The sequence below is a fragment of the Numida meleagris genome, chromosome 5 (assembly GCF_002078875.1).
Source record: "Numida meleagris isolate 19003 breed g44 Domestic line chromosome 5, NumMel1.0, whole genome shotgun sequence".
Lineage (NCBI taxonomy): Eukaryota > Metazoa > Chordata > Aves > Galliformes > Numididae > Numida > Numida meleagris.
The window spans coordinates 69,238,169-69,264,500 of NC_034413.1; the positions used below are offsets into that span (position 1 = coordinate 69,238,169).

Sequence of the window (26,332 nt, forward strand, 5' to 3'; positions counted from 1 at the left end):
TATGTCACTTTTTTATGCAAAACAAACCTAACACAAAATCAACAGAATATAGGGATGCATGAAATGGATATGCTTACTGTAATACATTTCCCACAGTAGTGTCACATATTAACACGAATCTAAAAGTGGGTAAACATTCACAGTGCATATTTTAGCAGTTCTTTTTCAATTATGGTATTTTTGCATCTATATGAAGACATAAAAAAAAGATAATAAAATGATGAAAATCCTTTTAGGTCTACCACCTCAGAACAAATCACCTAGATTTCTAGCTTAGGTCAAATTTAATAGCAAAAGAGATTATTAACTGTTCCTCAAGTTATGTGTGTGTAATTTACACAAGGCAGTAATCAATACTGTCTGGGGAAAAAAAAAGTGATGTTCCTCATAGGACATCTCAAGCTAAACACCACGATTATTTAGATTCAATGAGAATTTAAGAACATATCTACTTTGCAGACCAACCAGATAGTAGTGCCCATTTCTATGCCATGTTATTCGCTTTCTAACACAAACTCATTTATACAGCAATAGCAGACGTTATATGTAATTGCTTATACAAAGGTATAAGGAAAAAATAGCTAAAAAATTAAAATACAAAAATTGGTTTCAAAGTGTCAGTGCTTGATCTGCCAACACAACTACAACGTATTTAGTGATTTATTTTCAAGGTAACATCACTTCACAGAACAAACGGAGAACATACAGCAAAGCAAGCCTGCAACACAGTTCCTTTTTTCTGGTACCATGAAGGACATGGCTACCAAACACCGTTACAGAATCACCTCTCTATCTTTTAAGGATTACTGTGTGCACTATTACGTTAAATGCTACATGATACTTCTATAAATTCCTATTAAATGTGATTTTGGTACCTTTGGAAATGAGTATCACAGACAAGGAGTGCCATCAGAGCACACGTGTTACACATATGCAGTGAGCAGTATTGAAACCATTCTCTCTAGCACTGTTCCTCATATGCCTCAGTGAAAAATAAGAATTCTGAGGAAGGAGCACCCACCAGCAAAACTACAAGCAAATCAATGCAACTTCAGCAGTTTCAATGGACCTTTCAGCAACTTGGCCTGTTCTTGCTGAAGGCCTGTCCCTTACATCTACGCACAGTGTGAAAGGTCAAGAAACAGCAGTTACTTCTTTATTAGCCTCTCATAGGCTAGCCTGGGAGTCAACCTAGTGTAAAATTCACAGTTCCTTTATCTCATCCCTACTTTTTGCAGAACATTTTATCCCCCTGTGAATTTTTATTTTAATTTGGTAACAATTGAGCTAATGGGAGAGGTGCAGGAGTTAGGAGAACAAAGACACTGGAAAGACAGAGTGGGGAAGAAAAGGTTAGGGAAAACAAATGTCAAGGGAAAACAAGCTCAGTCAGGCTCAACATAAACAAAATATTTTTCAATTATTTTAAAATCTTTTCAGAATTTATCATGTTTCTGTTTTACAGGTCACTGGGCTCAATTTCATTCGAAAGCTGAAATTCTATTTTTGAAAAACCTCAAAGACAATCATATGACTGGAATTTCCACTTGATTCTCCCCAAAAGCATATTGCCTCTGCAGCTCATTTTAGCACTGAGCAGAGCAATCTTACACTTTAATGCATTCAGAACTAGGTGAAGTTCTTTCTACAAGAAAACGTGATTGATTGTTACAATGACAGTAATTGCATTTTAGTAAAAGTAACCATTATGGTAATTTTCCTCAAGGAAGAGACATTTAACTAACTTAAGTAACTTGTTACTTCTCAACACATTAACTTTGGCAAATTGAACATTACAAATGTACAGAGTTCACAGACACAACAATATGCATCACTTAGTGAGTGTGCACACTTTTTTCATTCTATATATCAAGCAATGTTTCAAAACAGTACATGCTAAGAAAAAATATACATTCATAACACAGCATTAATTAAACGTTGAGAACAGCTACAGCACATCTATTGCCAAGTCTCCTGTTTAAAAATTCTGACTTCAGAGTAGCAAACTTCTGATCATTACGAGACATTAATTCATAAGCATCTAACGAGATCTAATGCCAACTCTGAGAAAACCATAAGAAAAGATCTTCGTAAAGCAAAGCAGATCAACAGTAACCAGGGACACACCACTACAAGAGGTGGGCAAGTGAATGACACAGAGAAACATTTATACTGAAAAATAAAACTACCAAAGAAGTACAGTACCCCGTAGCCATAGATAACATAGTACAGAGAAAAAGGGTAACTTGTGTACTCAACAGTACTGTTAAATCACAGTAATATCCCCAAGGGGCAAAAAACAGTATCAGTATTTAATTTCATGTATTGCTTCCAAGCACTGCTCGAATACTGCTAAGAAACTAACCACTAAGAAGGCTGTAGCAATCCACACATAAAAACCATTCATCCACTGGAACACGGGCTGTAGCAAGCTCTTACTAAAGCATAGCTTCTGAGAGTTAAAAACTACACCAGAAACTGACTTAAGCCTCCAGGTTTTGTCTCATGCTACTTCATATGAGTTAAAAATAAAAAACACCTTTACATTTAACTTAATAATCATTCCTTATGCTTTTAAGACTTTCTAAACTGGAGCTGGTTGAATTTCCACACTTTTAAACATTTTTATGCTAGAAAAGAATGTAAATTAGTCTGGACTGATTTGTTGGGTGGCAGGTTTGATTTTCTTTACCTTTTTTCTTTTTTTTTTTTTTTTAAAGAAATTCCCTTTGAATGGAAATACGAAAAATCAGAATTTCAATATCAATTTTCAATTAAACTTTCCTGCCTTCTCTGAAGTAATTTGTGTCTCTCTGGTTCCTTTGAACTCCTATAGGCTCTTCGTTTGTATTGCAGAAGCGCATGTTTGCAACGTGCATTTTCATACATGATGTTGAAAGCACTAAGTCATTAGTCCCTCTAACAATTTTTACTCCACTCAGAATCCCATTGGAAAACGAATCTCTTCCTCTACCTTTTTACATCTTGCAAATGAAATAGCATCAGCTAATTCAACATATGGCTTTAGTTTTTTCCCTCTCCAGCTAAAGGAGGACTATCAGAGAGGAGCCCTGCAGCACCTCTGCTGGAAGGTCCAGACTAACAGGTTCTGTTCCCCCCTATCAGCAGCAGTGGTACGCACTCCTCCCTTCTGAAAATGCTGACCTTTCAGGTGTGCTCATTCAACAACTTCAGTGTGCAATACTTCACCGTGCATCTTAACAGAAGAGTGTTGAGTTTGGTTTTTTTTTTTTAAGTTGATTCAGGTCAAAGAGCTTCAGCACTGTGATTTAGCTATTTAGCTGGAATGGTGATTGGTTTTACCATCTTCTTATTTAAAGACCCAGTTATACGCCTAAGGTTGAATAACGATGATGCTAATAATATGGAGAAGAGACAAAAAAAAAAGAGAAAAAGGCAAAGAAATAAAAAGTTCAAATACTAATCCATATCATTTCAATGTCCACAGCTCCCTTTTCATCAGCTGCGCTCCAAATAATTTTAGAAAAACCTTTGTAGTCAGTTTGTTTGTTTCTAATGGAACATACACCTGAGATTTCGACAAAGATTTTTTTTTTGCTTTTATAATTGAAAGCAGCTATTAGTTGCAAATTCTTGTTAAAAGAAAAAACAAAACTCTAGAATAAGCAGAAAGAATTGGAAATTAATACAATTCATACAATAAGTCATTCCTTTCAAATATTTCCAAGATAAAACCTTCCCATTATTTTTCATCTTATACTACATTACAATGAAATAACTTTTAAGAAAATTCCAAAGATGGGTTGGTTGTTCAAAGATAAAGTGGAATTAGAAATAAATCAGTGACTGACATGCAAACAGCAATAACCTAAAGCATATGTTAAGAGCTTACTAACACCCATTCCACTAAGGAATTTTTTAAGACTATTTTTATAATGCAGTGTCCTAGTTACTTTTAAGAAGGGGAGGAAAGTTACAGTTTTAACATAATCTGCAGTCGACCTCTATAATTAGTCCTTTATGTTTTTTGCATCTTCTAAAGTTCCAGTGGCAAGCTACATTCCTGAGCTTTGCTTTGCAGACTGTAGAAGTTGATTCCTCAACATCAGCTGAAGGAATTACTGATTCTGTAGGTTTTTATTGCAGTTCCAGATACAATGTGCTCAATGCAACTCAGAATAATTTACTGATTTTTGACCAGATGTATAGGTTAACTGTTAAACAAACCCACTGATCAGCTGAGCACTGCAGCTCCTCCCCTACCCACATCTAAACACTGCCTGTAATGGGGCTGCTGCCCATGCAAAGAAAAAAAAAAGCCTATTAGTGATTGTTGGGTCACCCAACAGAACCACCACAAAGAATGCAGCCAAAGAGAAAAGGCCTTCCTGTGGAGCTCCACCTAGCAAGGGACTGGCTTTTACACCTACACCAAACTGCCATGCAGCATCACTGCCTCATTCCAGCCTTCGCTTCGAGTATCTGGGGTCAGAGAAAAGCAGCAGCTGTGATACAGGCTCGCAATGATTAGATAAAAGTGCCAAGCAGGCAAATACAGATTGGGACTTATATGAATAACTCTTGCACATAATGCACTAAATTTGGCAAGCTTATAGTGGCAAGATGGTAAAAAAATAACATAGCTTGTATTTGCATTTGAATTTAACTTTTATTGAGCTATAATTGTTCCAGAAATTCCAAGCATAACAGAAGTATTCATAAGTACTATGTAAGACTCGTAAGACTAAATAAAGCAGTTGATGCAGCTAACCACGATCCATAATTTTATCCTCATGCCTCATGTCCAGCAATGTGATGAGTGAGATGTGAATGTGTTTTCTAGTACATAATTTGGGATGAATGAAACTTTGAATATGTAATTCTTTATAATACAAAGATAAAAACACTTATGAAATGCATAAATTATACTGCAGGCCTAGGACCATTTTGAATAAAAGAGATGAGCTACTTAAACAATCAGTTTGTAATACCAACAAGCATAATTCATCTAAGTCACGTCCGTTTTTGCAATTTTTTGTTGCACAAATATGAAATGTAATTATCCAATATAGAAAGTATCAGCTGTGAGAGTTCAAAAGAGTGGAAAAATATTTCAGTGGGTGTGGAAATGTGCCTTGGTTAGACAGTTCGGATCGCAGAATATAAGACTCAAAGCCGGTTCTCGTTAGTGAAAAATGGTTACAGAAAGGCAGGTAATGTGGACAGAATTAGTCCAAGGCCACACCTTGGGCTCTAACCAAGAAGTGCCAGACCTGGGAGTCAGGAAGTAAAAAAGATGTCTGCTAGGCCTCCTTTAGAATGTCTGGCTCATTTAGCAAGGAGCCACAACTCAAGCCACAATTTAACCAGCCCTTGCATCAAAAAAGTGGCTCCTGGTTTTCTTCACACACTTGTCCTGGTCTCAGCACCGTGAAGGTGAGGACCTTCAAGCCAACGGAAATATTTGCGAGGCTAGGGATGAACTAGCTTAAAGCTAATGTTTTGGTTTGGTTTGTTTGCTGGGCTAGTTTTGAACCAAATCAGTTCCCCAGTCAGTTAAGTGTGCAGCTGCAAGAACATTTGTGCAGAGCAGGGCAGCATCTTTTGCCTTATGCTGGCTTAAAGCGTTTGTGGAAGTACGGCACGAGTGTAACTAAAGATCTGCTATAGTTTAACACAGCTAATAATCCACAAATGCCATTCCAGAACACAGGAATAGTTAAAGCGTATAAATGGCCTTGCCATGGCCTCACACAGGGGCCTCACCAAGGAGAGTTACAAACGGCTGTAGTAGCTTGAAAAATACATACGTTTTGAGGAACTGTATATTCCAGCACTAAGGAGCAAACTCTGATTCCTAAGTCGTTTGCATCGAACTACGCTATGACTAATGAGAACACAATAAATACACTTAGCGGACTCCCACAACGTGGCCCTCTGAGGAAGCTCCCTTCTTACTTCTTTACTGCATTCTTCCCACCTTAACCTGTCCTGCCATCATTTGGTCCTCCTCAAAACTGTCAGCAGTTGGCAGATTTCCTTCTCTATAACACGGTCACTTCTAGACCTTATAGGCTTTGCTTAAAATATAAGATAAATGCCATTGTAACAAAAACCAATGACACAACCAACTGACTCTAACAGGCAATACGGTGAACGCAACAAGTTCTGTTCAGATGACTTCTTCTGACAAGATAATACAAACCCTAGGAAAGGAATATCACCTTGTCTTCCAAGAACATACGTTAGATATTTTTGAACCTCTACAGAAGTATTCTAAGGAAACAAAAGCCTGGATACCAGACCTAAAAAGACAAATGATAATTGGTATAAATGCAGGCTTAAAAGAAAATGATTTGTTGGAGATTGTATTCAAGTGTTAATTTTCATAAAATTTTCTGTATGTGTTTGTTTTCAAACTAGAAGCTGGGAAACATTCATCTAAGTGTAGGTCCACAGACTGCATCTGATTACATTAAAAAAGGAATTAGTCACACACACAAACTCGCTATATAAATAGTTTTACGTAACAAGAAACAGGCCAAATCCTATTCATTTCTAGTTATTAGTACTGCTCACATGAACAAAATGAGTGTACTTTGGCTAAATACCAAAATACCTGAATCCAAAACAGGTTTCATGATTTCAACGTGTATTTTATTTTGTCCGTGTGGATATCAGCTGGGTTCAACAGTTACATGTAAAATCTTTAAGTTTGATTATAAGCATAGCAAGAGAAAAATGTTGATGGACAGATACACAAAGACACTATTCAAAAGCAAACCAGAGAAAGGATTTAGATTTTATGCATCTTGTTAATTCTACATTTTCTTGTGTTACAAAGCTGCATTATCAAGGTAATTGTAAAATATCTCAATAGTTTCAGAACTGCAAAAATCGCAAAATAATGAATAATTCATACTGATTTAATTGATCAGTCCACTAAAACTGAAAATTCGTATTAAAACTCTTTTCAAATAGACTGAGTTTTACATAAATTCTGTATACTCATAAGAAATTAATAACAACTTTGAGGTAGCTATTTACGAATTTATTTATTTAAATCAGGCAGCCCTCCAGTACCTTCTTCTTTTCCCACAGCATGGAAAACTAAGCTGGCTAGTAAGGAGGAGATCCCTGCAAACAAGATTAATTTCTTGCTGCTTTGGTCACTTTTTGCTTTGTTTATATAAGATCAGTGTCTGAAACACGTTTCTCTTTTCCTTCCGAGTTTCAAAGAGAGAATTACTTAGAACATGAGGGAAGATGAATGAGGTAATGACAAAGGTTGTATCTATTAGCGTTATTGCTGATATTATAAAGCCCATGCTTCCCACTCTACATTTTAAAAATGTTTGTATAGACACTATGAATGAGTCTTGCACAATAGATTCTTACCTATTCTGCTGTTTCTGTGTAAACAGTATCGATCCAGTGTTGAAACAGCAAAGGCACAGATGAAATCCTCTAATCCTAGCAGTGCTCTGAAGAGAATAAAAAAAAACAGCATTGTCTCATTTTCCTCATTATTCCCTAAAAGGAAAGTTAAATTTGCGCTGCCTCTAAACCAAGCACCATTCCACATGAACAAAAGAATGAAACTAAGATCACATCCATTTCATCTTGTTGCTACCGCTGCTTATGGGCCCTCTGTAGATGCCTATGTCCCTGATACTGTGTCTTCAGTACTCATGTGTCACAGTAAATGATTCATTAAAAATGCATAGACAGATTGATCTTAAAAGAGTGAAAAGAGATCTGGAGTTTAAGGCAAAAGGAAAATAGAAATGAAAAGTGAAAAGGTAGAAAAGGGAAACGCTCCCAAAATCCACATAAGCAAGGCAAGCACAAAGACATTTAAAAAGAGACAGCAACTGTGTTGACATTTCATACGTCTACCTGGGATAAAACTCATCCTTCTACTAAAAATAAAAGCAAGAACCCAAAGAAAGCACAAAGCCCTGATAGCGTTTTGCATCAAGTACCTCACAAAAATGCTAAGCAATTTCTGCTAAGGCCTGCAGAATATTTGCACCTAAGTGCTTAATGTCCTTTTTAAAGCGTAATTAAACAGGAGCAAATCTCCAATACAGTTCTATTCATATTGAGTTTCTAAAGATACAACCGTGCCCAGGTAAAGGTGTTGCATCCATGTAATAAAACTGGTTCTTATTGTTCACATACTGAAAATAAGCATATCTGTGCATTTCCTTAACTGTTTCTTTTCTTATACTACATTAAGTAGCTCTGTGAACGATGTAAGGCTCACTTTTAGTTGAAAATAGACTGATATCTATAATAATACTGATGCTTCTGGACTGGTATGAATACTGAGTGGGCTCCTTGATCCAAGTCATCAGCACTCATTCTAATCCATATACATCACTTGCCATGGTCATATTATGCCCCCAAACTGGAGGAAAATAAAGGAATATACGCTTCATCTGTGATTCCTCTGATCCTGATAAACACACAATCGCCAAGACCAGCCCTTTAAGGAAGATCACTGCTTTTGTAATATTTACTGGGTGGTCAGAAGGTTTTACTCTGCTGAACTGATGCTGTAGGCAAAAAACCCAGCCATGCTTAAGAACAATAAGCAACTTGAGAAAGAGACATCTCCTTCCTCACTACGACATTCATGCAAATAATGTTATACAGGCGACACATTTATGCTATTATATATATATAAATAAACACATACATACAATAGCAATATTTTTAGCTGTAATTTCCTGCTCATGTGGCAACATGACAAGCATTCTGAAGAAGCTGAGCAAAGTGAAAACACAACCTGCAGAACAGGTCACGTTTAAATATTCTGCTATTGAAGAATATTAAAAACTACAGATTAAGTAGGAGTGTTGTAATACATTAATTAACGCTTGTAAATCATCCTGAAATGCTTGGATAAAATATAGCATAAAAAGCATTGCCACATGTCTTGATGCTTCCAGATACGCACACCTAGATGTGCACAATCCCATATATTTTGTTTTACTTTGGAGTGTTTCAAATCAAAAATGTTATTGGAGGATGAACTTTGTGTTGGTAAGTGTACGAACATGGCGAAGAAACAACGATGCAGAAATCCTATCAAGAATTCAGGCAGACACCTCAATATGAATAGTCTGAAGTATCTACATCTCTTCATTCCTTAATGCAAGCTCTAGGGGTAGGTTACCAGGTCTAACAGCTGGAAGTCTTCATTGGGGCGTGGATTAGAGTAGCTCACACAGCTTGGCAGGGATACTCATAGAATCATTCAGGTTAGGAAAGACTTCTAAGATCCCCAAGTCCAACCCCACCCACTGCCCACGTCCCACAGTGCCACATCCATGGCTCTAGGACTCCCCGCTCCCCGGGCAGCCTGTGCCAGTGCCCAACTGCTCTTTGGAGAAGGAATTTTTTCCTAATATCTATTCTGAACCTCCTCTAGAACAACTTGAGGCCACTACTCTGCCTTGACTCGGTTGCAAACCCCACATATGAAACATCTCATACAAAACTTGGGCCGTGCCATCAAGCAGTCTGAACACAAAGGCATTCAAAACCACTCAATGCAGGTCTACAGTTAGCGAGCCAGTTTTTGAGAACTTGGTGCTTCTTGCTTTCACAAGCACAGGCATTTAGGAAATACAGAATCTAAAGGCCAGCACTAAGGCCATTATGCTTTCCCATGTCGTTCTCAAAACCTTAAGAAAATAAGTATTCCTTTTCCCCCAGGGACAGGCGACCTATTTGATGGCACGTATTAAAAATATCAACAGGGAATAAAAAAAAAAAAAAAAAAGGAGGGACTTCCACCAAACTCACGAAGGAGAACAGCTCTCCTGAAGGCCACCGCTCGCTGCAAGTGCTTTACCTGCTCCGGACCGAGCCCACACGGGCTGCCTCGTGCCACGTGCTGCCTCGTGCCACGTCCCGGAGCACCGCGCGAAATGGCGGCAACTCCTAAGGGCTACCTCCCTGCAAACTAACGCTGCAAGGCGCAGCTGAAGGACGAGCGGAGACTGGAAGCAGAGCTCTGCGGGGCTCCACGGGGAGCTCAGCGAGCCGCCCCGCCAGGGGCAGGAAGCGCAGCAGCCGGGCACCTGCTCTGCTGGGAAAGCGGCAAAAACGCGCAGTTTGCAATGATACTCTGAGGAGGTGCTGCAAGCAGCGGCCGCCCCGTTGAGGCATGAGGGCACGTGAACGCGTGAAGCACGCTGCGGGACACACCTTCGGCTCTCCGTGACGCGGGGAACGCCACACGCCCGCTTACAGGGCTCCTTGTGGAAAAAAAAAAAAAAAAAACGTCCCTCGCACCTGCCCACCGGCCACCACAACCGGGCTAAAGGGCGACTGAAGCCGGCCGCCTCCAGCCCTCACTCCCCGGACGAGGGGGGGGTTGGGGGTACGACACCTCGGCGCGGTCCGCGGGGCTCTGAGGTAACGCGGAATGAAGGCGCCCCGCGGTCGCGGCGCGAGGACCACGCCCTGAGGCGGGAGGGCGGGGTGCGCGCGCGCAAGGGTGAGGCGGCACGCGAGCAGGCTGCGCGCGCGCACGCGGGCAGGTAGGGGCGGAGGGAGCGCGCCCCGCCCCGCTCGGGGCGGGTCGGAAGAGGGGCGGGGCCGAGCGGCGCTCGCCGTGCCGTGAGTGGGCAGCGCGGCCGTCAATCCGGGGCGGCGCGCGCTCGCACGGCGTCGCGCGACGGGCTGCCGTGCTTGTGGCGGTGGGAAAGGAGGGGAGAGGTGGGGGAGGGGGAGGAGGAGAGGAAACAAAAACAATCGCCCGGGCGCCGCCATCTTGGGTTCGTTCTCCACGCCACACAAGTGAATGGGTAGATATGAAATTACCACAGGGGAGCAGCAGCGGCAGCAGGGCACGGAGGGTCGTTCCGAGCTGCCGGTTGGACTCGGGAGACTCTAGAGACGGCTCCAGCCAGCACCGCCCAGAGAAACAAACCGGGCTCGGCCTTTTCTCCTCGGCAACCCCTAAACTGCACTCCTGGAGGGACAAAGTTGGTGTCCGCCGCTCTGCCTCCGCCGCGCGGGAGACGGGAGAGCCGCGCTGCGCTCCGTGCGGGCCGGGCGTGAGGCGGGCTGAGAGCTAGGGGCGGCCAGGGCTGCGTGCCCCCCGCCCGGCCGGGCAGCGCCGCCAGGGCGGCACGAGGGGGAGCAGCGGCGGGCTTCTCCTTCTCGCCCCTGCCGCTCCGTGTTCGTGTTTTTCTGTCTTTTTTTTTTTTTTTTCCTCTCTCTCTCTTCGGAGAATCAGAAGCGGGAGGCGGCGCGGGGCGATGTGCCCGGGGGCTGCCCGGGGAAGGGGCCTGCGTGCGGCCGGGGAGCCGTGAGCGGCCCCGCGGAGCGCAGCCACCCTCCTCCCGGCGCCGGGAGCCTGCCTAGGCTTGCGATTTGTTTTTCGTCTTTTTATTTTATTTTATTCTTTTTTTTTTTTTTTTTTCAATCTGCGTTTAAATACCAAATTGAGTCTCGGGGGAGCCGGGGTGGGGTGGGGGCACGGAAGCATCGTAGAGGGGAATCGTAAAGCGTAGGTCCCAGAGCGCTCAGCCCGCGCCCAACCCCTCTCCGTGCTGCCGGACGGACTGACGGAGCGCTGCTCGCAACGAGCCCCGGAGCTGCCATCGTGCTGCCTAGCGGGAGCCGGGACGACGATCCGCCGTGTGCCGATCCACCGCGGGGAACGCCGTGCGGAGCTTGATGCGGGAGAGTCGGGGTGCGCGCAGGGACTGCCTGGTGCCCGGCGGCTCCGCCGTTGACTTACCCTGCTTTCTTTTCAGTGGATTCGTAGCGTACTTTTCTGAATTAAAGCTTGCCGCTGTGTGTACAGAAGCCAAATGACACGTGTGTTTTGAAACGCTGCTCCAAATAGATCCATCCCCGAACCCGGATTCTCGCTAGGAGGAGACCGTAGGTCTCCGAACGACCCCGATTTTACTGTTTGGTGAACACTATCTCCAGAGAAGTTGCTATAGATTGCTTTATAACGGTTCCGCAAGAAGGGGGATTTTCCGGCTTGCAGGACCCGAGAAACTGGATACTAAAAGTCACTTAAATGTTCTAACAGCATTGGAAAATGGGAGCTGCTACGAAGTTAGCGTTCGCTGTTTTTCTCATCTCGTGTTCTTCAGGTGAGTACGTGTTTTTGTTGCTTTGGGGTCAGCTGCTGGAAGCCTGAGGTGTGATTGCATCGGCGGTAGGAGAAGTCATTTCTCCAAACGACGAACGTTTGGGGACGGCAGTAAAAGGATCGCTCTTTTCACTGTGATTCCCCAGTGCCCAACTCTTCAGGTGCGTGCGGTGCTGGGAGCGCTGATGCGGGTCCAACCCGGGGCCGTGTGCACCTTCGGGCACCTGGCACGGCAGTTCCCGGCCTCGTGTTTGCTCCAGCATAATTACCAAGCTGAAATACTCCGAGCTTAATTTAGAGCTCTTGCTCCGGAGCATCCAGCGGTGGATGGCAACCTCCGTTAATGCTTCATTAGTTCGGGATCATCTCTGTTGTGAAAGCATTAGCTCATCCCGCACCGATAGCGAGGGCTGCGTGTGTATGGGTGCGTGCACCAAAATAGCCTGAAAAGACAGACTTTCGATTTCTGAACGGTGATTTATTTGTGACGCCTCGTGTTTTGCTCTCCGGTGTTTCACTTTCTTAGCGTTTGAAACCCAGCGTTCGTGCTGTGGCTCTCAGTCCTGAGAAACAAGCGTGGTGTGAGAGCCTCCATCCGCTGGGCTGGGAGGGAAATGATTATGTAGCAACCAGTGGCTGGAGAGCTGCTGCCACAGCCCTGCTCAGAGCTCCATCAGCTGCACCTAAAACCTGCAGAACTGTGGAACACTGAGTGTGTCGGTCGCTTGGCAAGCCTGACCCTTTCTGCTCGCGTCCTGAGTGTGTGTGCAGTCCTGCGTGTATGTTTAGATCCACTTTTTGGCTTTCTCATGTGCGGTGCAGAAGTACACTTGTTGATCAGCCTGGAGGCCGGCAGGCTTTCTGCGGGACCGCTCCAAGGGAGTAATGAGATCTGTATAACGATGCTTTTTAAAATTTCAGCGTTATGATGTGCAGGATTTTGCTGAACAGCACATTTTCTTGTGGTTAGTAAATGGATAGTCTAGTCTTATGTCTGTAGTGTTATTGATCTATTCCGTGTGGGCTAAATGTGCTGTGAAATGGCGATCTCTGCCAGAGAGAAACTAAAAAAAAACCCTTTCTGTTTTAACCAGAGAAATAGCAGAGCAGGTTAAGGAGAGATGGGGAGTGGTTTTTGGTTTTTTTTTCCTTCAGATTAGAGTACGCCATTTATTCCTATTGCGAAATAAAACACGATTTCTTCCAGTGATTTCTGTCTTACCCTAGAAGACGTCTTTCATCTTTCCCTAATACCGTGTTTTTGAAGAACTCGAATAACAACATTCCTCTTAATTCAGGAATATCTTCCGCAGGGAAACTTTTTCATCCTGCTGACAGTTTCTGAAGACATGGTGCCATCTGTTCCTCGTGTCTGTCTCTCCCCTCCACGTCCTTCTATTGAGATCCTTTTGCCTGGAGCACAGAACAGTGATCTTGTTGACGTTCCCTATCCGTTTATTAAAAAGAGCTGTTAAGCAGCAAAACCTGTCCCATCTTTTACATTTCTTGCTTATGTTGGCCTTTGTGAAGCAAAGTGAATGTTCCTTCTGCCTGTGGAGATAGAAATAATCTTTGCTGAATGATCAGAAAACTGGCTGCGATTTGGAGAGCATTTCTCATACTAAGGGCATTGTTTTGGTGGTTATTCCAGTATTACGCATTAAGTATTCCTGTATTTAACACCTATTAAACTGTTCTCTAATGCTTGGAATGCTGGAGTTTCTGCAGACCCGGTGTAGGTATAAAAATGAACAGATTCGCAGTAAGCTTTTGTTTTTACACTCAGAATCATCAGATTATGTAAGCTTTCAGCATGAAGAACAGCACTTTGAGCAGTGATCCTTCTGATCGCTGGCGCTTGCTTAGGTTCAGACTCCTATTGATCAGTTTATTCTAACATCATGGTCAGAAGAACAAGTTTCCTTTGCAGTTTTCCAACTGGGAGTGAGGGAAAAAAAGCTTCCTCCTGTTGTTTATTTAGGAATATTGGCAGTGGCTGAAGAAATCCAGGAGTTCAGGTGTAAAGGCGTCTGGTTCGACTTGCTCCAGCTGCTTTGCTTGTGTGCATGCGTGTGAGCATGTGGGGGTGTTGGGTTTCTGCGCTTATTTATTTGCCCTGTCCTTTGTGCAGCTATTTTCCGAAGTTGCTTACGTGGCCCATTAATGCTATTGTTCTTTAACTAGGTGAAAATGGTTTGTTCTGTGGCGTGGGTGTGGAAGTGGGCTTCATTCTGAAGGCATTTTATTTAACGATCTATGAACTGCTGTACAGAATGCTGGAAGTTCACTTCAGATGTATAGGAATTTCCACTGAATTAAATCTAGGCTTTGGTAAGAACGTGGAAATATTTCCACTTTTTGACTGTGATATTTAAATAAGATTATCTGCGTTAAGATACTGGGCTTTCTAGTAGCTGTAGATAGCTGGAGAAAAGTGGGTGTCGATTTGCACCCATTTATACTCGTCCAAGAGAATGAGATGAACGTGTAGGAGCTAAACTTAAAAGTGCCCCTTTGCTGTCATGGTTAGGTTCCCTGTGCACTCTCTCTAGGCTGGACATGGCTCTGGGCAGCCTGGTCTGGTGGCTGGCAACCCTGCACTCAGCAGGGGAGTTGAAACTCCATGGTCTTTGAGGTCCTTTTCAACCCAGGCCATTCTGTGCTTCTAATACACTATGTATGCTAGTCTATGCAGATTTTCGCCTGAATAAAGAACCAAGGATCCTGAAATAATAATAAAATTCTTATGAACAGTGGAATACAATTCCTGTGCCTCTACTCGTGCGAGGCTGTAGGTAAGCTTTATAAAGAAGAGTGAATAAAATAGCACATTCATCAAGGAACACTTCTCTTTAGATGCTATCTCGGTTCTCCCCACCCCCAAGGAAGTGTTTCTGTGTCCTTCCCTTCGTCATTACCTTGTTACTCATTATGAACTTTCAGGAATAGAGCGTACGCCTTCACAGCTCTCTGCGCTGTTTCCGAGCATGCAGCCTGTGCAGCTGGAAATGTTGGGAGAGGTTGAAGCAGTGGCTTCTCTTTAACCAAAGTCTGCTACTGCGGAACCTACAGCTTTGAATCCCTAATGGTATCTCCCAAACGATCCTTTCCTCTCTTCCGAGTTACCCGTTCTGTCTCTGTACCTGGGAGGTTGTCAGCAAAGTAGTTCTCCAGCTTAAAGTTTCTTGCAGGGAACAAGCCCTCAATTTGTTGCGCAGTTCATGCTAAAAATCACTTAAACGAAAGGAAGCACAGCAGAAAGGTCTGCGTCCTGTCTTTTTTTCCCCCTAATGCCAGATCATTCTTAAGCTGTTCAGAGAGTCGTCAGTAATTCAGCCAGAAGAAATGGTTCAAAGATACCTCTGTAGATATTCTCACTGCCTGGGGAATGTTTTAATTTATTTATTTATTTATTTATTTATTCTTTCTTTCTCACTCCAACTGTTATTAGGGGGATTTACTTTTCCCCAAACACATCGATAGCAAGTAGATAGCACTGAAGCCAAAGATGCTGCTGCAGGTTCAGAAACCAAATGCTTTTGTGTTCTGGAGGAATTGAGGAGTGGGAGATGAGACTTCCCTTTATTTAAATTTTTTCTATTGTACTTTTTTTTTTTTTTGCCCTCCTTTCATTGCTAACTTAATAGCACGTGAAAATCCTGCCAAAAGTCCAGCAGTATTGTTTGTAAAATTCTCTGCTGGTAGGTTCTCTGCAGCCTGTCCACGAATGTGGTTGAACTCTAATTGTTTAATTGCACAGGTAGAGAAATAAAACACTTCAGACCTAGTACTACTTGTAAAGTAAAATCCTGCTTTTTGTAACAACATACTTGTTGTATCAAGTGTGTTATCACTGGGAGATAGCCCAGCAGTCCCGATACTGCTGTTCAGAGCAGGGCTTGTAAATCTGCTTAGTGCTGTTTTCAAGCGTGGGTCCACTTAGCTAGAGGTGAATGTGATGTTGTTTACAAAGTATTGTGGCTCCAGGTTGATATTATAACTTTAGTAACGTAATTTGGGTCTGTAATCAATGCCATATAATCTGCTAATACTTAACCTCTCACCAGCTGTAAATCTTCTGGTTTATGAAAAGTGCTGTAATGCTGTAGTGGAATGTATAAATGTGGTTTGAATAGGGCTCTGCTTGACAGATGTTTCAGGAGATGTTGCTGCCTCGGATTTCTTAACGTGCTTACCCTTCCCATGCAAAAACTCTGCCATGGGGGAAGAGCAAGTTGTTCTTCAAATGCTAGATGGTGCATAAGGTATGGGGAGGGGAGAGAGCAGGGAGTTTGTAAGGGAAAAGCTGTTTTGTTGCATGGAATGCAAGGAAGTAATTGCTGCTATCGCGAATAATAGTTTTCATCTGGTTTTAATGGATAGTATTTGAATGACTTTTTTCTCCACCTTGCTGGAATTTGGCAGCAAAAGCCCTCTGGTGATGGGATCTGTCGGCTTGCAAATGAGAATATAGAAAAATACCTTTTTTCTGTTTAACTGAGAATGTTCGATTTTACTGGATCCTGAGCTAGTTTTACAAAGGAGAAAAATAACAGGAACTCCAGTGTTTTTCATTCTTAGTGATTCTACCTTCTCCAGCCTTTGCCTTTTTCACTTTGTTTTTAGCAGGGCCTGACTGCAATTCCTATGGCTTATTTCTCTTTGAAGTTGGAATTCAGTTCTCTCTCAAATTGTCGTTATGCATTTTATGGTTTCAGTCTCTTAAAAGATGGTAGCAACATTTTCTGTGCACACAAAGAAGTGAGATCTATACAGTATGCTAGAGGAAGTCCTTTGGTAGCGCTGTGATTCAGAGGCATGGCAAGTCCACAGTACTTATCCTTGGAAATCATCTAGAAAATAACTACTATAACACAGGCTGTGCAAAGAGAGAGGTTGACAAGGAGCTTGATTGCAGAAGAGATTTCTTGGTGAAGGGGAGATGCGTTTCCACCACTTAATTAACAGAAAGCAGATTAATGCAAATGTCTGCTTTAGCTGGTTGGTAGAATGCATGGTCTGTTAGCTGTCTGATGTTCCTAAAAATGAGAACTCTAAAAAAATCAAGAAAATTACAAATTTTACAGCCAAGTTCTTGTGTGATTAAATCTTAATGTGTTTTTGTTGCCTTGGTGCTTGAAATTCAGCACATCTTATTTCCTGTTATTTCCATATGGAAATTGAAGTGTTTCTGAATGCCAGTGACTTTATGTGGCATCTCTTATCTTCTCTCCTCTGCAATGTCTGCGTGGTGGTGGAGGTTTTTTCTTAGAAACAGTTTGCGACTACGGTGCCACAGAAACTGAATATTTACTGCCACGTTGTTTACAGTCGTGTCTGTGTGGCTGAGGCTCCCAAACATATGCTAGTTGCACCAAACGCTTGAATTATTGGTGGGAAGAGAGCAGAGGAGAAGAGTTTATCTGCTGCACTAATTACTGTGAAGGCCCCGTTTCTTAAAAATCCCAGTAGCTCCTTATGAGAAGAAAATTATGAAAGCTTATCGTTCAGAATTTGCTCGTTAGAACTGTAACTGGGAATTTGCTCGTTAGAACTGTAACTGGAAGCAAGTGGTCTGGCCAGGGGAAAAAAAAAAAGACAGTTCGCTTACTAACTGGAGGCGTAAATCTTTGGTTATGTGGTTAGAAGTACTTGAAAAACACTTGGAAATGTGAGAAGCACCTGTGGGAAGACTACCCATTCCTGCAGCCAGAAGCAGTTTGAGGTAACCCTGGTATTGTTAATGGGGTGGGATTTGCAGAGGCTGAGTATTGGAGGCGTGAAGTACTTCTTGGTGCACACCTCTAGGTGCTGCCCCAAAAAACTGAACTGTGTTAGAGAGCTTGGGGAAAGCGTGCACATTTTATTTTTCTTCTCTGCTTTCTTCTGTTCCACCCTTCTGCCAAATTAATCCCATTTTCAGACTCTCAGTCAAAGAAGGATGAGCAGGGTGGTAGCCTTTAACTCCACCTTTGGATGGTCTTTTAGTGAACTATGCTGCCACTGTTTTTGGGTAGAAACAGTTATGGAGAGAACGAGCAAGTGACATACTTAAAATCGTGTGGGTGCTGGGAGAGGTCTGAGTGGCAGCTGTGTAACCTGAAATCTTGGTGGCTTTGCGAAATAGCGGAGGAAGAGCAGGAATACTTGCACATATTGACAACTCACTGTTTTGTTGATTATGAGGGTTAGTAAAGTATTGCTGAATTCTAGGAACTTCCTTGTAAAAATACTACATTCTACTGGTAGGTCTGGTTAAGTTGGTGCAAGATAATCTGCTTCAGTCAGGATGCAAAGTCAGCCCAAAACTGTAATAATTAATCTCCCTGCTTTTCACTGGGAAGATTTGCTCATATCTACTAAACTACTGACTTGGCCTTCACGTGATGTTGAGTACCTTTAGTTGGAAAGAAGACTACATACTTGTCGAAGTAACTTTAAGTAGCTGCATATCACCTTCCTTCTTTTGTTAAGGTATAATTTCTATTTTCAGTTTTAGGGATTTGTATGAAGCTGTAATGAAGTGGTAATTCAATTCAAAAAGCTGAAAACAGAACGTAATTGTGAAAAGAAACACCCATATGATCTTAATTGTGATGGGCATGTAAAAAAAAAAATCCAAAATGCGTGGTTTTGGCTTCCAAGTGTTTTATTACACAAGGGGAGCTCTGTCTGTTGGTGGTGAATTCAGGTGACTGAAAGGGCACGATAGTTGGGAAGAATCAGTGTTACGTAAATGCTAGATGTTAGCTGAAGTTGTTCAGAAGACTATTTCTTGTTCTTCTGTTGCCCTGTCTTTGAGATAATCATCAGCTGAGCTGAAATTAAGAAAATGGACATTGTATTTTGCATTACAAAGGGGGAGGTATTGCCCTCTAATCTGGTTTTTTGCATGCCTAGATGAGGCTGTTCTCACTGTTGAGAAAATGTCACTGTCTCTATAAGGATGACAGAAAATGAGTTACATTGTGCTGTTTTAATTCTTAACTGAGATGCAGCTTAAAGCTAGTACCTGAAAAGTTACATAAGGCATCCAGTTTCATTTAAACATTTTGTTTTCAGAAAAGGTCTGTATAATTTTTTTGATGGGAATCTGTATTGCTGATCGTTTTCTTTCTCTGTAGCTTTAATATTGTTTGTCTTCCATTCCTGTTTCTCTCTGGCTTTAGTTTCCTGTGTTTTCCATTCCTAGATAGAATGCATTTAATGCTATGTCAGTTCCTTGGGAAAGAGTTGCTTTTAAACCCAAGTTAAGCAGTTCCTTGTGACAGATGGAGTTTTGAGCTGGATGGGTATATCTCTCCTTTTTAGAAATGGAGTGGGGGAGAGGTGGTCAAAATATTTAGGGTCTTGTTTCTGTATTTTCTGAAAGTTACCATAGTCTTGCAGTCTACTTATTACTGCTGGTTTTTTAATACCATTTCATAATAATGTCTTTGAATGGAAGGGGTAGCTTCCTGCTTGAAGTGACTTCATAAAATCAAAGAAGCATGGCTTAATTTTGGTTGTCCTCAGGAGGTCATCTCCTCCTGTGTCATGCTCAGAGCAGTGCACTGTCCACCACTCCAGGTTCTTGTTGGTCCAGCAGTGCCTGCTCTTGCTGCTGCGGAGGCTGCCCTGTTCCAGGGCTCAGGCTTTTGTCCTTCTTGCATTTCACATGGCTTCTGCTGGCCTGCTCCTCTGCTTGCCTAGGTCCTGGGTGACATCGTGCTGCTGAGCACTCCCTGCTCTGGTGGTGTCTGCAGCCGTGGTGATGTGCTTTGCAGCCTCATGCAGCTGCTGATAAAGGCCTGCAGCAGGGTGGGTGCTGGGAGTTGCTTACAGTTCTGCACACCCAGCTTGGGATGCTGTCTGGGCACTATTCTGAGCACATGCTAGCTATATCTTGACCTCTATTTACTAGCTGCGTAGCTGATTTTTAACTTCATTTCAGCAGTTTCCTTCCTTTTAGTGGCTTACAAACTTGTGATTAGGGGTTTGTTTTGTAGGTGAAGCTGCAATAGCATGACTTTAGGTTTTTCAGGTCCGGGGTTCTTAACTCATCTAGGTAATACATCTCAAGTCTTTAAATACTGCCTAAATGACCATAGTGTTCTTTATTCAGCCAGTTGTATCTTGAGTGCTTAGATTTCAGTATCAGCAAATAAGCTGAAATTTCATCTGTCTTTTAAAAGCCATCTTAAAATATAACTAATCATTTTATCAGGCCTCTTAACATGAGAAACTTTCTTTCTAGGAATTCTGGGAAAGATCCACATAAACAGGGAAGTGGTTTAATTTTGTTCCATTATGTTGTTAAGTGTATGAGACAAAATTAAACTTTTGCAGTATCTGTTAATTTTAGACATTTTTGGTAGTGTTTGTCAGTAGATGGTACAGAGAGTTCTCTCCAGCTCATAGCAATTACATGAGGGAAAAGTTTTCTTCAAATATTTTTATGTTTCAGGGTTGAAAAAAAAATAAGGCTGTGAAAGTCGCTGTAGTTTTAAATTGCGATCAGTTGTGTACACTTATTAAAAAAAACCTAAATTATCCATTTTTCATTTGTTCATAAGGCATTTTAGAAATCGTGTGGAGAAAACCCCTGATTAAATATTGGTGATTTGGGTTTTTTGTGTTGTTTTGTTTTAACTTTATAATTATACCTGGGGATAATTAAAGATACTGTACTACATTCAACTCAAAGCCTGTCAAAAAGGTTGCCTTAAAAGGCTTCCAAAAATGTTATGATTTGATATCCCTTTGTTTAGCTTCAGCTGGGGCTTATACAAGGTGGAGGAGGAAAAAGAGAACCCATCCTGACCTTGCCATATAGAGCACTACAAATGAGTAGTGATATCTTAATGAGCTGATACGTACTAAGAGAAAGATTTGAACCAATAATTAATTTGCAAAGTGGCTATTTAAAACAGCGAGCTGTTTGCTCCCAACCCTTCTCTCCACTGCCCCTTTCCCTAATGAAACAACCACCCCAAACTCGGTGGCAAGCAGTGGCCTCCTGGTGCTCTGAAAAGCCTCCTGCCAGAAGGAGCCCTCGATGGTTTGCTGAAAGTCACCTGCTTTTGTTCACTTGAAAATCCTGACCCGCATCCTATCAGATCAGAGACTTTCCAAGGAGCCAAGAGTGCTTAGGTCTCACTTCTTCCTGGGGAAATGGGGTGGGTTCTTCTCCAAAGCTCTTGATGTCTTGGTACGCTGATGTACCTTCCCTGTGGTTTAAAAACATTCTGGTGGATGGCAAATAAAATTTCAGGTATTTTTTTTGTTCGATCGATATGGGGAAATTGTGCTTTAGACAGGCTGAACTTAAATCCCCTTTTTGTTACCCCCATGAGATGTATAATTATTCCCAGCAAATATTAAATTTTAAACCCAATTTAAGTTTTTTTTTAAATAGAACTGTTGGATTGACTCAGAAAACACATTTGAGTGCTGTTTGGATCCATGATGCTCAGGATCTTTTGAGGGCAGGAGACGTTTTTCCTTCGCCTTGTCCTATTGTGAACCACCAGTGTGAGGGCAGAAACTTCTGTTCTCACCTAGCATCCCCTATCACAGCCACTGGGCTTCTGAGGGTGTCTACGCAGAGAGTCTGAAATATGTAATTTGCAAGATAATAATTTAAAAAATCTTAAATCAGTAATCCTGCTCTTCAAGTTGGGAACAATTGTGATCAGAAGGAGAATCATCTATGGCATATCCGAAGGAGAACCATTCTCTAACAGCCTGTCATGGGAATTCAGCTATAAAACAGATTCAGATTGTGTTCTTTTTTTTTAATCATCTTGAGTCTGAAGAGTGCTGAAAATGTACCAAAAGAGATAAATGATGGTATTGATACTCATAGAATCATAGTATGGCTTGGGTTGGATGGGATCTCAAGGATCATCAAGCTCCAACCCCCTGCCGCAGGCAGGGCCGCCAACCTCCATACCTAATACTAGACCAAGCTGCCCAGGGTCCATCCAACCTGGCCTTGAACGCAGTATTACTCTAGAATGGTGAGAACAGAAATGGAATAATTCTTGGATTTTCTGTAGTCATTGAGGAAATTTTAGAATTTGGTAAAATGTCTCAGTGACTTCAGAAGAGAGAATGAGGCCTGATACAGTGTGTTGAACTTCTTTAGTTGATGATTGATGGAGGTTTGCTAGAGCCTTGCTTTGCCAAAATATTTCTTTTGAAATATAGTAATCCCAGAAGTTTTTCCTTCGCCATTATTATAACTGTGTTGGTGTAGGAAACTTTTTCATTCACAGTAAAGACAAGGAATGGCGTCTGTGCAGAAAACAAATTTGTATTTTTCACATCATCACGATCGTCTTGGTCAGAGTATGAAGTTTCTGTCGACAAGTTATGTACAGTGTATCAGCTCAGGCTGTTAAAATCCTATCTGCGCAGTTCTAGCAGTCAGTAGTATGTGAGAGAAGAGGTCAAGTTACCACTTCTTCATATAAGAGTAAAAATATGTGTTTGAAATTGGCTTTTATGGACTTTCAGGATATTTTTGTGCTGACATTGTGTGCTCCAGAGGAGCCTCAGTTGGTTGTCTGAACTGCAAGCTCCTCTCCTCACTCTTTGCTTATAGCTGAAGTGAATTTAACACTTGGCGAAGAGAGAGGCTTGTTTGCAGCCTCGGTGCTTGTTTAAGAAAACCATTATTCAGGCATGGCCTGGCACACTCACCGTGCAGTAAATTGTAGGCTTTGTTAGAGCTCTTGAAATGTCACCAATAAACGGCAAAATCTTTGTTGCAGATAACATCTTGATGTCAGACTTTGCGTGGTCGTGTCACCTTTAGTTGAGACATTCAAGGAGGGAAAAAGTCGTTTTGAAGCGGAAGTTCAGTTAATGGGATAAAGTTTCAAAAGTAAGCCAACAAAGTGGATGCTTTTTAATTGCTCCTACAGTAGTTCAGCCAGCTTCATAAAACAGCTAATTAGCTTCTGCTTGTCCAAAAGGCTTATTTTGGTTGCTCCGGCTGCTAGTGCTGACAGCCAGTATCGCTTCCTGTAGCCAGTCAGAGTAATTTGGCCTTCTTTCATCAAAGTCAGTTTTTTTCCTCCTTCTGCAAAATCCCTGGTTCTCTGTATGGTAAAAAGTTACATTTGATGAGTAGTTTTAAGTCTTTTCTTTACTCAGGCATCTTTGAAGTGTCATTATTTAATTTCTATTGTATGGCACTTTTAAATTACATTTCTAGCTTTAAGCTAGCTTCTCTATTTGACACAGCGTCAAGACTTTACAAATTATACATAATGAAAACTGTTACATCATAAGTACTTTCAGTGTTGGTGTCTTGTAGTACTGTCAGCTTTGATTTATGTAGAACACCGAAGGAAAAATTGACTGAAAGACTGAGAAGGTGACAGTTCCCTTCTCTGTGTCCTCTCCCTCACCCACGTAGCCGCTTTTTGGTGAATTGCTCTTCACTGTTGGCTCAGCCCTCTCACAGTCTGATGTTGTGCTGGGCTGATACAACTTGCTAGACCAGCAGAAGTGACTGGGAACACTTGTGAGAGGCTTTCTGCAAGCAGTGTCGGATGAGTGCGAGAGCTGGGGTAGAAGAAAGGAGCGTGGGAGGAGATGGGTGGCATGAGGGCTGGCAGCGCCCGGGTGACTTGAGCTAGGAAATGAATTACATGGGGAGAAAGATGGCACAGTTGAATGGACAGTTCTGTATGCGTATTGGGTGAGAAAGGAAAAGTGACAAAATCATCTTTGTTAATAATATGTCTTCAAAAGAACCTGTTTCTTATTTGTGGTGGTTTTGAAGACCTCAGCACACCCCTGTTGTCACAGGGTGGTCTTTTGCTTTGTGTGGACACAGTGAGGCTTGTATATGCTTGAACAGGAGTGCACCAGTGGAATTCTGTCATCCTGCAGTTAGGTTGCTCTCTCCCATTGCACTAGTGGATATTTCACAGATAGCAGGAGGCAAAGTTCCCATGTTTCCAGAGAGCGTGTCACAGACCAGTACAGCTGGAGCCTGGCATCCCCAGAGCCTGAACTAAAGATATGGGTGATAAAATTGACTTCATTTCCCAAAGTCACTGCTGACAGTGAGGTAGGAACTAAATAAGAGGTGCGGACTAAGGGGCTATAAAATCCAATTATATGCTAACTTTAGGAAAACAGTACAGAAAGCCTATTTGCTATATATAATCTTAGCAGTGTCTGGTTTGTAGTATTTCAGTGTTAGCAGTAAATTGTCCTAGAAACTCATCCAGAGCTGGTAGGTGCAAGCTTGATGCAAAACGCCTCGTGCAGATCAAATCCAAGCAGAGAATGGACAGCACTTGAAAATCTAGAGAAGAGAGAGGGATAATACTGTAGAGGCCCTTAGAATAATGAATCTGCTCTGAGACTGCCCAGGTGATGGAAGCCTGGTCGTCCCTCCCCCCTCTTCTGAACTGCTGAGCTTTCACACAATAAGCTTTTATGTAGAATTTCCAGAGCTTTCATGTGTCTTCTTCTGGAGGGTGGATGAACTCTTCTCTGGTATGTGCTTTCACTGAAGATTGTTTTGTGTTGTTCCTGATAGTCTGAGTGGATGGCCTTAAGCCTGGGGAAGGATGGGGTGGATGGAGGCATCAAGTCTGGGAATTCAGCTTCTGTGGCCAGGAACTTCTGTACTTCTGTTCATGCTCTGCTGAGAGCAGTATGCTCTGCGGTTAAGTGTCCCATATTCCTCAACTGACTCTACAGGGATCTTAGATACCTAAGTTCATGACATTACATTGTATTACAGCGCATACTTGGGAGGCTTCAAAACTGCAATCGTAAGCTACTCTGTTTCCTCGTGTCACTTCTCAGCCTAAGGCCTCCAAAGACTGAGCATGAACAGTAACAGGCAAGGCTGGGAGTTTTCTGACTTCCTGCAGCAATCTCTGTATCTCTACATAAATGGTCAAATAAACAGTGTCAGAAGAAACAAGGCTGGTACAATGTTACATCCAAGATGAAGGTAGATGTCTGTCTCTGGCCGTTCCAGTGCTACACAGAGGAGTCTTCACTGCTTCGGTTATTGCTTTACTGAGTATCTGTTGACTGTGCTGATGAGCTGTAGGTAATCATCCTGCGAAACAAAGACAAGAAGCCACTTCTCATTCAAAAAGGCTGCTCTCCTGTCGATCTGAAGTGCATAGAAAGCTGTCTCACAAGTACTCTTCCATTACTGTAGAAGAAACAGCTTGAGCAGGCACGACATGAGAGTTCTCCCATAACCTTTTTCTTTTTGGCAAGTGTGAAGCTTTGATGTTCTTCTGGCCTGCCAGGAGAATTTATTGCTGAATGAATTCCTTGCTTGCGACAAGAGAAACACCTGTTTCTGCCTGAACAGAAGAACTCCTCCATCAAAGAACATCTGGCAGTATAAGCCCTTAAACTACTGTTTATGACTCCCCTTTCTCTGAGATACTCCAAATACAGCTTTGGAAGTGTAGTTCTCTTAAAGTAAGCATCAGCGTAATAGGGATTGCTGGCTCTTTCAGAGAAAATACAGCACTAGAAATACATCATCACCCTGCCCCATAGTACCCATAGAGCCTACATTTTGCCATGAAATAAATGTATCTCATATATATTTTTTTTAATAACTAGGAACAGAATTTTATGTGTACACATCTATAAAAATTTAAATGAAATGTAAACAACTTGAAACATGATAACTACAGAAACGTGTTTAGGGCTGCTTTGGGGACCAAGTACCTAGATAGCTTGTCTTTTGTTCCTATTTGGCCTGCTGGCCATCTGCTTCATATCAGCTCTAGCAAAGCAATCGATGGTTTTTCAAAAGATATATTTATTAACCACGCATAATTAAACTGTAGAACTCACTTCAGAACTAGTGGAAATAAAAAATGGTCTCAGAAAGGGACGAATTCATGGAGAATAGTTTGCCCCAGGTGCCTAAGTATGGTTTGGTGGAACCTCCAAGTCAAATAATTCCCAGTCACTGAAGCCTCCTGCCAAGAGCCTGTAGTTGATCCTACAGTTAATGTTGTCTGATATTTCTGAAACATTCTCCTCCCAAAAATATTTATGCTGCAAATCTGGAAGACCTGCTGTTTTTCTTCCATGCGTTCTTAATCCGAGCTCCCGCTTCAGTATTAAAATGCTTTATAACAGTTCATGAAAAATAACTGCTGTTTGTTACAGGAATCTTTCTCATCTCTTCCAAACAGAGGAGGGCTCTAGCGTGAGTGTTTACACCGAGGA

The 26,332-nt window shown here is 42.1% G+C and overlaps 1 protein-coding gene and 1 long non-coding RNA gene across 3 annotated transcripts in view; one reads left to right on the plus strand and one right to left on the minus strand.

The window, feature by feature from the left end:
- The window catches only part of LOC110400467, a 485,666-nt gene extending 475,172 nt beyond the window's left edge, over positions 1-10,494 (minus strand). The window contains exons 1-2 of one of the 2 annotated variants that reach the window (XR_002439868.1): positions 10,204-10,494; positions 7,381-7,466 (exon numbers count right to left, since the gene is read on the minus strand). This is a non-coding gene — a long non-coding RNA (uncharacterized LOC110400467). Of the gene's footprint in view, positions 1-7,380; positions 7,467-9,847 lie in introns of both variants that reach the window. The other variant, XR_002439867.1, reaches the window with a different exon arrangement.
- ACVR2A (activin A receptor type 2A) overlaps positions 11,411-26,332 on the plus strand; it is a 55,462-nt gene continuing 40,540 nt past the window's right edge. Inside the window, exon 1 of the mRNA XM_021398034.1 lies at positions 11,411-12,113. Coding sequence (XP_021253709.1) covers positions 12,059-12,113 — 55 coding nt within the window. The 5' untranslated portion in view covers positions 11,411-12,058. The remainder of the gene's footprint in view (positions 12,114-26,332) is intronic.